This window comes from Antennarius striatus, chromosome 6 (genome assembly GCF_040054535.1).
Source record: "Antennarius striatus isolate MH-2024 chromosome 6, ASM4005453v1, whole genome shotgun sequence".
Lineage (NCBI taxonomy): Eukaryota > Metazoa > Chordata > Actinopteri > Lophiiformes > Antennariidae > Antennarius > Antennarius striatus.
In genome coordinates this window covers 17841889-17854709 of record NC_090781.1, presented here as the reverse complement: position 1 = coordinate 17854709, position 12821 = coordinate 17841889, and the positions used below count along the sequence as shown (strand labels likewise).

The 12821-nt window shown below is 41.5% G+C and overlaps 1 protein-coding gene across 3 annotated transcripts in view; it reads right to left on the bottom strand.

The window, feature by feature from the left end:
- Nucleotides 1-218: 218 nt before the first annotated feature.
- The window catches only part of plekhg2 (pleckstrin homology domain containing, family G (with RhoGef domain) member 2), a 61411-nt gene continuing 48808 nt past the window's right edge, over nucleotides 219-12821 (bottom strand). For 2 of the 3 annotated variants that reach the window (XM_068317112.1, XM_068317113.1), the window contains 9 exons: nucleotides 10705-10855; nucleotides 5081-5212; nucleotides 3332-3514; nucleotides 3103-3195; nucleotides 2460-2546; nucleotides 976-1009; nucleotides 797-889; nucleotides 612-713; nucleotides 219-290 (listed from right to left, as the gene is read on the bottom strand). In XM_068317112.1, coding sequence (XP_068173213.1) covers nucleotides 238-290; nucleotides 612-713; nucleotides 797-889; nucleotides 976-1009; nucleotides 2460-2546; nucleotides 3103-3195; nucleotides 3332-3514; nucleotides 5081-5212; nucleotides 10705-10855 — 928 coding nt within the window. In that variant the 3' untranslated portion in view covers nucleotides 219-237. The other variant, XM_068317114.1, reaches the window with a different exon arrangement.

Sequence of the window (12821 nt, the reverse complement as noted above, 5' to 3'; positions counted from 1 at the left end):
AGTTTAATTGTCTCTTGAACTGCTTTAAAGTGTGGAATATTCATTTGTTTGAGAAAAAAAAATTGTGAGGAAAACCAAGTGAATCCATGATGGTTCTGTATGAACCTACTGAACCTCCATCATAAAACAAGTGAAATCCATCCTGAACTGCCTTTTGATTTCAACTTTTGAAATATAAAGGAGTTACTAAAGTTCTGGAGGTCTTGGTCTTATCTTAATGCTGAAGAAAATTTCGTGTTACATTTTCTCACCATTTGGATGAAACATTGCTTCAATGTCTTTGGCCGGAGCTGCAGAAAAAAAAAACACCCAGGTTTATATGTGCTTTTACTTTCTGTCATGACAACAACTACGACACCAATAATCCTGTAGAGAAGTTTTACTTCACTAAATCACTTCAGTATCTTTTACGTCATGACAGAAAATATCTTGACTTACGGTAGATTTCAACTCAATGTTCTGCTTGTATTTTTATTACGACAAAAGTTGACAAGCTCATAAAATTCTGTCACAAACATGACAGAACACTGTTCTACTATGTGGGTTTTTGGACCCTAAGCTGCTGACTGAAGGCCTGCGAGCATGTGGACTTCATCTAGACATCCTCTCACCTGACTGCCTCCTGGTGCGTCTGTATGGCAGGTTTCCTTCCAGCAGCAGGGGCAAACTCTTCCTGGACTTCTCAGGAGTGTACATCAGCAGTTCTGGAGGTTCTGGAGAGACAAAAAGTGTGAGGAAGCCTCTGGTCCTGGTGGATATACATCACGATGTGAGACAGAATACGGCAAGCCCTGACCTGACTGGCGCCTGCCTCTGTGATAGCCGTGGATATCGTCCAATCGTGACGGTGTGGAGCACAACTTTAGGTTATCGTGATCGAATTGTGGTGCTAAAATACAAGAAGTAATGTCACCCTGTCTGCACATGTTAAGAATTGTTCAAATTGATGCATTATTGACAGACGTGTGAACTCACATTGACAGAAGTTGTCTCCCAGGACCTGCCGCGCCTGGAAAAGATGTATACTGTATTTAATATTATCAAATTAAACTCTATACGACTCGCAACGAGACAGAAGATGAATGTTTCCTCAGTAACGCATCATGAGGAGGACTGAAAACAACAAAGGTGAGAAGAACAGTCACATTTTGTTTTCACAGACAAAACTATTTAACCTCATTTTCAGTCAAAACAACAGACAAACATCTGTCTGGACACTAAAACCACTGCTTGGTGATAAAATACATAACATTAACTTATTAGGGAACCTCCTGTATCCAGATCTTGGTCTGATGTGTGCTAAATCTGATGGTGATGTCACTAATAATTATTACTTATAAAATCTGGTAAAAGAATACATTAATATTTAATAATTCACTATAATTAAATTAATAATAATGGTGGGCAGAACAGTGGCGCAGTGGGTAACACTGTCGCTTCACTGTAAGACTGTTCCGGGTTAGAGTCCCGCTCTGTGCAGAGTTTGCATGTTGCTCGTGTTCTCCATGGGTTGTCTCCGGGTTCTCTGGCTTCCTCCCACTTCCAAAAAAAAAAGAAGTGCTTAATGTTAATTGGCCGTTCCAAATAGCCCGTAGGTGTGAGTGTGAGCATGTGTGATTGTCTATCTGATTGTCCAGAGTTTGCCCTGCCTCATGCCCTAAGTCAGCTGGGATAGGCTCCAGCTCACAGCGACCCGCGTAAGCGGATGAAGCGGTTTGCAAAAATGAATGAATGAATGAATGAATGAATGAATGAATGAATGAATGAATGAATGAATGAATGAATGAATGAATGAATGAAGTGGCTCAGCGGTAGAGCAGATGCCTTGCAGACAGATCGCCCCAGCCATCAGTGGATCGAATCCCGCTCCCACCAGGATATCACCGGAGTGTGAGCTGACAGTGGGAGGTGTCATCTCACCTCCCAGCCACTGCCGAGGCACCCTTGAGCAAGGCGCCGTCCCCCTACAAGCTGCTCAATTGGGGCGCGTTCCGGAAGTCGCTGACCGTCACTCTGCCTCCCAATGTGTGTAGTTTGATGTGTGTATTAACTGCATGCTTACAGGCCCTCTTGTGTGCTGTGTTTCAGGGGGTCTGTGTATACACTGACTGTTAACTAACACAAAAAACATGCGTACAACTGAGTGACAATGTAATTTCCCTGCGGGGATTAATATACTTTTTCTTCTTCTTCTAATAATGGTCCTCTACATTTAGTGTTTACATAGGTGGCCAGCAGGTGGCAGCACAGTTCAACACATCTGCCGACTACAACTAGTGTTGTTTTTATCAAAGCTAATGTCATTATTATTTTTATTATTATTTACTTCTGCAACGCAAACATAAATAATAACAACATAATAACAACTTTAGTAAAAAATACTTAATTATTATATTGTTATTACCTAACAGAGAGAGTTCTGTCCTTCTTCACCTCCATACCCTCCCTTCCCTCCTTACCTTCTGTGGGAGCAAAGCTGGATGGTTTTCTACAATCAGCCTCTTGAGGTAGTGAACCCACAGTCTCTTTTCCTCCTGGTTCTTGGTCTGGAGTAATGAAAATGAACGTAATGTAGTAATGAATGATGTCATGATGCTCAGCTCACATATCTCAGCTTCATCAGAGGTTGTGACAACATTTGGCAAAGGTTTCTTTACGACTGAATTTTGCGATAAGACGAGTCTAAAAGAGGATGTTTCCTAATTTGGTAACACAACAGCAACAACTGGATCCAAAACGCTTCTGGGGGTAATTTGGAAGGAGATCCAATCTGTGACACAGGTGATGCAGGATATCCGGATGGGATTTAACATCACCAAGATCACAATGCCAATGGAATATAACGGATAGAGACAAAGACTTAAATCCTTGTCCTCAGTCCTGACTCCTGATGGACATCGGATCAGGATGCAGATTACAGTTTACATCTGGATAGCGTCCGTATGTTCCATGGATGAGTATGTAGACATGGATGTATAGCTCCATGCTGACTTCTAAAAACTTTAAGGTGTGTTCAGGTGTTTCTCTGATTATGGGCTCTGGATGGTTAAACCTGACTGTAAGTGATCTGATAGTGACAGGTAACGTCACACTGAAGCTCACCTGGACGATGTGCTGCTGTTTGGGAATGTTCTGATCCGACACCCGGAAACACAGAGGATCCTTCAGAGTCTCAACCAGCAGGAGGTTACAACACTGTGGCCCAGAGAAGACAGGAAGACGAGCAAGTAAGCAAAGTTCTAAAAACAAATCATCAGTCAACACAATAAATAATAAACAATAATGAACATTGACGGTTCTACCCGCCTTTTAAAGGCCCTGAAAAACCTACAAATATATGTGTACTGTAGACAAACTGTTCCAGCCTCTTCTTGGCAATCAGCAGCATCTTATCAAACAGGAAGAATGCCCTCTCCTTCTTCACCCTCTGGACCTTGAAGGAACCTTCCAGAACCAGCTCTCCAAACCCGCTCAGATCAGGGCCGCTCCAGTTCACCAGCAGCGATTCAATTTCCTGTGAGGAGTTGGTCAAACGTCAGAGAACAAACTCACAATCCTGCTCGATCTGTGGAGCAAAATTTACACCAGACAAGCAGTATCACTCCAGAACAATTCTTTGGTCTTTATTTGGTTCATTTTTGTATGACTTAAAACTGCATGTTGAGTCGAGCAGTTTTTTGTGTAATCCTCTGTCTGATGGGTGAAAACGACCTCTGTGTGGCGGAGGTGAAGAACCGAACAGAACCAAACAAGAAGAAGAAAGCAAAGAGAGAATTTAATTTTGCTACTGAATAAAAACCAAAGTAGGGAAATGTCATAAATGACAGGAAAGGTGTTTCTAACTCAGCTGGAGATGAGACGAAGCCGACCCGTGGGGTCAGTGCTGAACCCACTGGTGATGTGTCTGCATGTGATGGAACACGCTAATGACATGTTCCTGTGGCTATAATGATGTCAACACATGTCGGGGGAAAGCTGAGGCATGTTAACACGTCTAAGGTCAACCAGCTGACCTCCAGCTGCCCGTCTGACTCTGTTAGGCTTGGAGATGAAGAGGTGGTTTTAGCTTCCGCTTCCATTAAAGCACTGACTGGTGTCCAGAAGGAAAGACTTTGCATCTTTACACTGATGACGTAGTTTAGTTTAACTGATTAGCATTCCAACAATGAGTTTATCCACTAACAAGTGTTGTCTGCATCTTCAATTGAAAACACATCATCATGGCAATGAACACACAATGCTTGATGTTTGACTCAATCCCATATCCACAGTCCTACAGCCACAAATATGCACCAAAGCGTCAAATGTGGAAAAATCTTCCGCAGAAAATAAACCCCAAAAGCATCTTCCTCCTGCTGAGCAGCTATTTGAGGAAGTCACAAATACTTTCTTTTTTCCAAAAATGAGCTTTTTGTATAAAGAGAAAATCTAAAAAATGTTTATTTGAGGCATTTTGAGGAATTTATTGACAATTAAACAAATATTGCCAGCATTGTTCTTGAAGCTCAAAAGAAAAACCATCCACATGTGGACCAAATCAAGGATTTGGATAAAAAGCAGACATGCACAGTACTTCAAGAACAACAGTTCATGCCAATTTTCTCTTCATGCATTGAACAGTATGTAGATAAAAGTATTTATAGTGTATAAAATAACATGTTTACCTTTGAAGAATGTCTAAAAGTGCTTCATAAAGAACTCGGAAACGGATGTGAAAATTCAGGAAGGCATTACCAAAGGAATCGTTTGAGATCCCCTGCACTTCTGATGTGAGCTGGTTTATACAGCTGTTTTCTTGTAAATAATTTATGTTCATTAGATGTTTTATGTCTGACTCATATCAGCCGCCTTCTTCAAGCAAATTTATCCTCAGAGAAAATTCTTTTTGTTTTTGAAGATAATTCAGAACCACAAAACTGGCCTCTAACATTTTTTGGGGGGAAGTGGATAATTTATAAATATTTCATCTGCACTTTTTTAACTTAAACTTTTAACAAATTATTTCACATTGAAACATCTCAGATTAAGTAACATGTTATATACTGTTCAGATCATTTGGGCACATAATCTGTGTGGATACCTGCAGTCGCACTGCATGCTCCTGTTTCCTCTTCATGTCATTGATGTACCAAGCGACTGCTGTCATGGTGATAATGGCATCCTCAACAACCTCGTATCCAGGGTCGCTCTTGTCAAAGTGCTTAGAAAGTTCCTGAGAAGAGAGACAACATTGGAATGGAAGGAAAAGTCTCTGTCAGATTGTGCTGCAATAGCTCTAATGCTAATTGGATGATGGGATGGAAATGCTACAAAAAAATTTGAGACTAAATCTGGTGCCCTAAATCTGTGATGAAACATGCTGAAAATACTTGAAATGACAAATATTAAATCCCAGAAACATCATAAAAGCAACAGCATTAAAGAAATACAGCACCAATTAAAAGCCAGCAAGAAGAGAAGTGTGTTCAGCACTGATTTCAAGAGTCTAAAGATTGTGCAGATCTGGAAAGCTGCTTCCTTGACAGTTCTCTAACTGGTGAATAAGTGAAACCTTAAAAACAAAATCTTAAAATCAATCCCGAACTGCCCTGGAAACCAGTGTAAGGAGGCCAATATTAGGGTCATGTGATCACATTTTTTTTCCAGTTCAAAGTCGAACAGCTGCATTTTGGAGTAGCAGTAAATGATGAAGTGCAGACTGATCTAAACCCACATGAAGGAAGTCACAATAATCAAGTCTGGAGGTAATAAAAGCATAAATAACTCTCTCCAAATCCTTGGGAGAAGGATCCACTTTGACCTTGGCTAATCATCTTGAGACTGTTTTTAACAACAGAGAATCTGTCTGGTTTAAAGGAACAATCAGAAAAGTGACTCATCGGAGGCATTGGAAGCATCCGGGGGCTCTTCTACAAATAACCTGCCGAACTTTCACCGAGGTGAATACATTTTTGCTCCATCCAGAGTTTAAAGACTTCATTAAATTCATTATTTCATTTTACCAAGGAAAGTAGCTTTTATATTAATCGTCTCACAAACAGAAAAAACGTCTAACATCATGCTTTTAAAACCTTTCTGACAAACTAAATATCACAAACCGTGTGACCTGCTCACTAAGTGGAACTGGACTTCATCACAAGAACAACTGAAACAGGACCATCTGAGGATTATGGGAAAATCCCAGTGTAGCTCCAAACATATGTTTGACCAGTGTTTAAACTGGCCACCGTAGAGCCGGTAACAAATACACTGCAGACCAAACACAAAAGAACGGAGAGCAGACCTTAGGCTAAAGCGAATGTTCGTTTCTCTCTGTTTCATCATCCCTCTCAGAGGTGGGCTTGGACTGGGACCAGTATAGAGACTCTACAAGTTTACAGTACGAGTGTGTGTGTGTGTGTGTGTGTGTGTGTGTGTGTGTGTGTGTGCGTGCGACAGACAGCTGAACACAACTGTGTTAAGCTGTTTGAAAAGGTTGTGACTTGCGATTCAACAGAGACCTGGAATCGATTAGACATATGATAATAATTGCAATTATCAATGATCTATTACAGTCCACACACGTAGGACCAGCCCAGGAAGGAGTCCAGGGTGTCCTACCAAAATAAAAGGCACTCCTGACTCATTATTAAGGAGGATCTGAGTTCTCTTGTGCTTATTGTTCAGGTTTATCAACTCTAGCATTAGCATCAGTGTGGCGTTATCCGTTAGCTTCGGTCTCAAGGCTGATTGAGTTCCATTTCTTCGCTTCAGTTCCAGCACTGTCTGGAAGAAGAGAACTTTTATCGCCATGAAACCGCCCAGGTGCTGAGATTCAATCTAGACCATGTTCAGAGGATGAATGAAACAGATTATTGAAAAAGGAATGAAGGGACCACATACTGCACGTTAAATCCCGTGAAATGATTTTCTGTTTTATTTTGAGAGTTCATAGCCTAATGTCACGATTTACACTTCACACTTCCTGTCTCTGTTTTTCCTTAATTAGTTTCACCTGTCCCTGCTTGGATTTCTTCTCTGATTTCTTCCTGCTGCTCTTTAATCACAATAATGTCTTTTTAAATCACTTAAAGGTCTCTGGGCTTCTGGAAACTTTGTTGGTTCCCCGTGATTTAAAAGAAGCACAGTATTTTCTGCACTATAAGGTGCACCCTCAATAATTTGTTTGTTTTATAATTTATTTCATATATAAGGCACACCGGATTATAAAGTGCACACAATAAAAAATAAATAAAATTTATTTGATAAACTGCAGCGACTGTAGTTGCGCAATCCGTCCACTAGATAGAGCCGCGCTGCTCAGGCAGTCATGATTGCATTCATGACTTCCTGACTACCTTTGAATGGCTCCTATTGTTATGTCAATAAGCCATTCTGAGCCTCATCAGGGAAACCTGAGGCCTGTACCATAAAGCTGGATTAACCTGGCCGGGCTTCCTCTTACTTATCTGGCTTCACTTACCGAGACATCCGCCCGCCGGATTTTCAGTACCATAAAGCCGGCTATCAACTCACTAATTCAATCCAGGCATGTCCACTCTACAGTAGATCTGTGCGTGCTCATATAAAAAGGGCGGAGTTTGCTGCATGCGACCAATCGCAATCATGCAAATAAACCGGCCCGAGCTGCATATTTCACAACGGAGGAGCAAACAATAATAATTAATAAATACGAGCAATACAAATCAATAATCCAGGCAAAAAGCAACACAGTTGCAGCTGCCAAACGGCGCAAGGATCGCTGGCACAAAATCGCCGACTGTATCAATGCGGAAGTTAGTTCCATTATAATATTACTTCCCCATAGAGGTAAGATCGGGCTTAAAAGCTCCAGCCCAACCCGAACCGAACCCGACGGTATTAAAGCCCGATCTAACCGAGCCTGACGGTATTAAAGACCCGAATTTCGGGTCGGGCCCGAACTCGGGCGTAAGACCTTACCTCTACTTCCCCACTATGACTGCACTTGTATATCTGACTACAGTAACATTTGTGTGTTCCATAAATGTATATGTGTACGATATTTTTCATTATGGCATGTGATTGTAGCCCCCGCAACTTTATGAATAGCTCTACATACTGTGTTCTTCCCGAGGTTTTCGGCATCGCCAACAGAATACATAAAAGTACCTATGAATGAATGAATCAATCCATGATTTACTTAAACAAATAATTGATTAATGGCATTTTATCTGCGGCTTGCTTGTAACCCATCCAACGAGGGATTTAAGGACATCATAATAATTACGAACATCACTAAGAAATATATTAACTGTGGCAAAAAACCTCAGTGCAATGCACACTGTCTGCGGGACTGTCAGTGCGTGGTTGCGGTGCGTTACATTACTGATGTAAGGCTCCAGCAGCTGACAGATGTAATGTAACCCCTCTCCCCAAAACCTCTACCTTTCGTACAGTGATTGTTCAGGCAATTCGAACGGATTACAGCGATCTCTAAGTATTCTCTAACGCCTGAGCGCTCTTCGCACAAGCTGTGCACCAAGATCCACCGGGTTCTCATAAACGGACTGCCCATTTTCCAAGAGAACTGATTGGTCAGTAGGCGGAGCTGTTATACCCGCTGAGCTCTTATCTTGAATTTATCGTACTCCGGAGCAGGTTAGGTGTTCAGCATAGGTTACCGTGACAACGTAGCCTGATAGAAAGTCAGCCACCTTTATGGTACCGAAAGGCCAGGGTTAAGCCTGAAGTTATCTCGCTAAGCCGTAATCCAGCTTTATGGTAAAGGCCTCTGATCACTTGATCACTTTGCCATCTTAGAAAGAAGTCAACACGCATATTAAAAAACCTGACATTAAAAACTGGTTAAATTCATTACGAGTGCAGTCAGTGCGAACAGAGCGGATTATTTCCTGATCTGAAGTTTGAAGCAGATATTTAAGCTCCGACGTTCGTCTTCGTTTATTAATTAAATATTGTTTCGATCGATCGGTAGTCCAGTCGGAGGTGAGGTGCAGCTATTTGCTGCTTAGTGTCCTAAACAATTTTTTAACTAGTTTTTAATGTCAGGCTGCTAATTTACTGGCAAAGTGACGCTGTTTTACACCAAGAACTGACTTTAACGTCGGTGTCTCACCGCCGTGAATCTCACCGCACGTCGCTGCAGACAGAATACACATGCCTGAATGCGCCCCTCCGCCCCCTGCCCAGAGCTATCAACTACATTTGTAAATCAATTGCAGCACACCCGTTGGCATGGACCGTCACTAGATTCCAGATGACAGCACAATGGCATTTTTAAGACCAATTAAGTTTAAAGTGGGTTATTTCCGACGCCAAATAGTTAGGAAATACTGAGATTTGTCAGTCAGTCAAACTTTATTAATAGAATTGTTGAAAGTTCCTTATGTTTTGCTACGTAATCAACGGTGCTCCTACAGTCTGCTCTACCGTCTGAGAGCAGCTCAGTCAGAGCCGGGACTTCGGTGACGCCCCTTGACCACCGTTGTTAGGGGGCGTGGGCCCGAGTGCCTTGTGAGGGGCTCCTCTGGTGGCGGAGTGCGGCATGACTGGCGGCCAGACTGCCGGCTTTTTTCAGCGATCATGTTTTTAACCAATATTAACATGAATATTAATCCATATATAAGACGCACCGGATTATAAGGCGCGCTACAGGTTTATGAGAAAATTTTAGGCTTTTAGGTGCGCCTTACAGTGCGGAAAATACGGTACCCGTCTACTTGAGTTGAACAGCATTGTGAAGTTCCAGACATATTTTGGGGACTTAAACACTTCCCTTCAAGGTGCATGGCAGCAGTACGTCTAATACTGTTTTACCTGGTGATTCAGAAACTCATCCAGGTCATCTCCTGCCTGGATTAGTCCCCCTCAAAGTTGGCCATCAAACCAGATTTATGCTTCTCAAATCTCTAGAGACATCTTAGCTGTTTAATTACACAAATAAATCTTGATATGCCTTAAAAAAATCACATTAAAAAAACCCTGCTCGCTGCCGTGGCCCTCATCTGACACGGTGATGTCATGGTCTGGTCCTTATTTTATTGGCTGTGAGAGTAAAACCACACAGATGTGAGCTGACACTGACGTACGACCGAATCCATGCCGCAGCCGTTCATCTTAAAACGCAGAGACGTGATTCGCTGAGGGGTCCTCGTCCTAAGATGACCTCCATCTCCTCTGGACGTTTCTCACTGATTGAAAGACAAGATTTATTGTTGTGTAAATTTAGCTTCTGTTTACTGATATAAACAAACAGGTTGCCTGGAAACCAAAAGGTTGGCATGAGATTCAAGTAGGATTAAAGATATGGTTCCTTTTAAGGCAATATCTCTAAATGCCTTTTAAGGCATTTAGTAGTATTTTAGAAAATTCATGTAATACTGTAGGAATTGGGGATATTTAAGTATTACATGGAGTATTTGTTTTGGAAAATCTAAGTAAGAGGAGATGGTACTTGATTTTAATGCCATAAATTAAGGAGATTATGTAGTAAGCATTGGTGGGCCTTGAGGTTTTACATGTAGTGCTATAGTATTCTCATTCTCACCTGTAACAAGACATGCAAATTGAAGTATTAGATGCAGTTTTTTTTTTATGTCACTTTTAGCATCTGGTTGGATTTGAGGTACTACATTCAGTGTTTGGTAAAATCTGAGGATAACCTGTAGCAGCAGTTGGTATTTAGAGTAGTACTGGTAGGACTGGGTAGTACTTGACCATCACCTGTAGCAGCAGGTGGTACTTGAGGATCCTCTGCACTGGCTTCAACAGGTATGTCTCCAGAGGTAAAGAATGGTTCAGAGTCGTCTGTCTCTCCTGGAAGAAACGAACCAGACTTTTGTTTTTCATGCATTCCCTCAGCACCGCCACCGAACTGTGGAGAGAGGAGAGGGAGGAGGAAAGAGAGGGGCAGAGAAGGGGAGACAGAGGGCCTTTAGGTGAAGTCATAAAGAAAAACAAATGAAGAATTACTGAAGTTATAAAATCCATCCAAAAACAGCCTGCAGAGCTGGGATGTTGATGCTTTTCTGGCCATCAGGGGACTTTCAGGCCATCAAATACGTCTTTCAGACGCGTTTAAAGCAGGTGTTTCCTCAGGTGAGATGTGTCGCCCGGACAGATTTGACTTCGTAACAAATTTTATTGCGTGCCTGTGTTGAGTTCTGAGACATGTCACCTGGGTATGCTCTTTTGAAATGAGAAACAAATGGATTTAATGTGAATCCTATCAGCACCAACATAATTTGCTCAGTGACCTTAGAAGTACTAATTTCTGTGAAAGTTTTTCCTCAACTTTTTTTCTATGACAAAAATGAGACGGCGATGATGATGATTAAACACTAACAGCAACCAAACTGAGATGCAATGAAAAGGGGGAAAGACGGGACTAAAATGAAGTAGAAAAATAAAATCTTTAGAAAATCCCTTTATTTTTGTCATCCTCTAAGTAGAACAGAAGTTCAAACGGGTCAGAAGCCTGGTTCACTGGTTTGGTGGGCGTGGTTCAGAATAAATAAGCCAATCAGAGCATGTTCCATCTCTGGATTTATTCCTTAAACTGACATCATCACACCAGACACTTACTGCAGAGCTGCATTCTGAAGCACTCAACCTGTTTTTATCAGATAATGATCAGATAAATCTGATGTGGATTCGGAAGAAAATGAGAAAATATATTAGTTTTGGCTCGACTCGATTGACTGAAATGTTAATAATAACCTGATGTCTTAGAAAGAAGAGGCTTTTCATTGACTAAAATACGGTTTACTGAACTAGTCAGAGTTCTAGCAGTAAAAACCAACGTATTGTGGATTAAATATGAAAGAAATTTAACACAAGATTAGGATTTTGTTTGAGTACAGATTCAAGTGTTCAGCCTCACCTGCAGCAGATCCAAGCCCCAACAACCTGTTTTTGATCTTAGATAAATTGCTATGAGCGAAAAATGGAAATATCTTTGAATTTATGATATATGACTTTAATGCAGTTGTTGGCTTCTCAGTGTTTCTTTTCTCATTTTCTAGTTCAGGATCCAATAAGAACTCAATTAACAGAACCAGAACCACATTCTCCCATCCCACGAGGAAGAATGATGAATATGCAACTTAGATTAGAATTATCAACGGAGAAAGAGGGTTCAGTCTTCACCTCCTCTGATGAACATTTATCACAACATGAAGGCAAGGGGAAACAAATGTAATAAGGAGCAATGGGAAGCAAAAGAAGGAACAGGAGTGGTGGAGATCCAGCAGATGAAGGAAGGAACACCATGAATCTGAGATGCTCTGATGAACCTTCATTGTGGCGCGACAGAAAGACGGATAGAAAAGGAGAAAAAAAGACTCCACAGCTGTTTGGAGCTTTGACAAACATTTATTATGAACTTGTGAAAGAAGGAAAACTGGGGAGAATGGAGAAAACGAGCCAATGGAAGGTTTTCACTTTTGGTCTGTAGGACTCAAAGAAGAGTAACTGAGAAGATGAAGGGAGGTCAGCAGGAGACAGGCATTCATCACAAAGCTGCACAAAGATAGAAAAGAAACCGAAGACAACAAAGAATCTGAAAGCATCCTTATGATGGAGGAGAAACTCAGCAAGTCCCTTGAAAAATTTTGCAGAACTGGAACCAAGGAGGACGACAGAAAGTCATCCAGATGGCGGAGAAGGAGAATGAGGAGGAAACAAGCATAGTGGAGGTGGTGAAAGGAGAAGATGGAGGACTCCTCAGCGGTCGAGTCTACTGACAAACATTCATCACGGCATGAAGCCAAAGAATGTTGGACGCCAGAGTTGAGATGGGAAGCAGGGAAGAGAAAAGGGGAAATCCGAAAAAGAGGGGA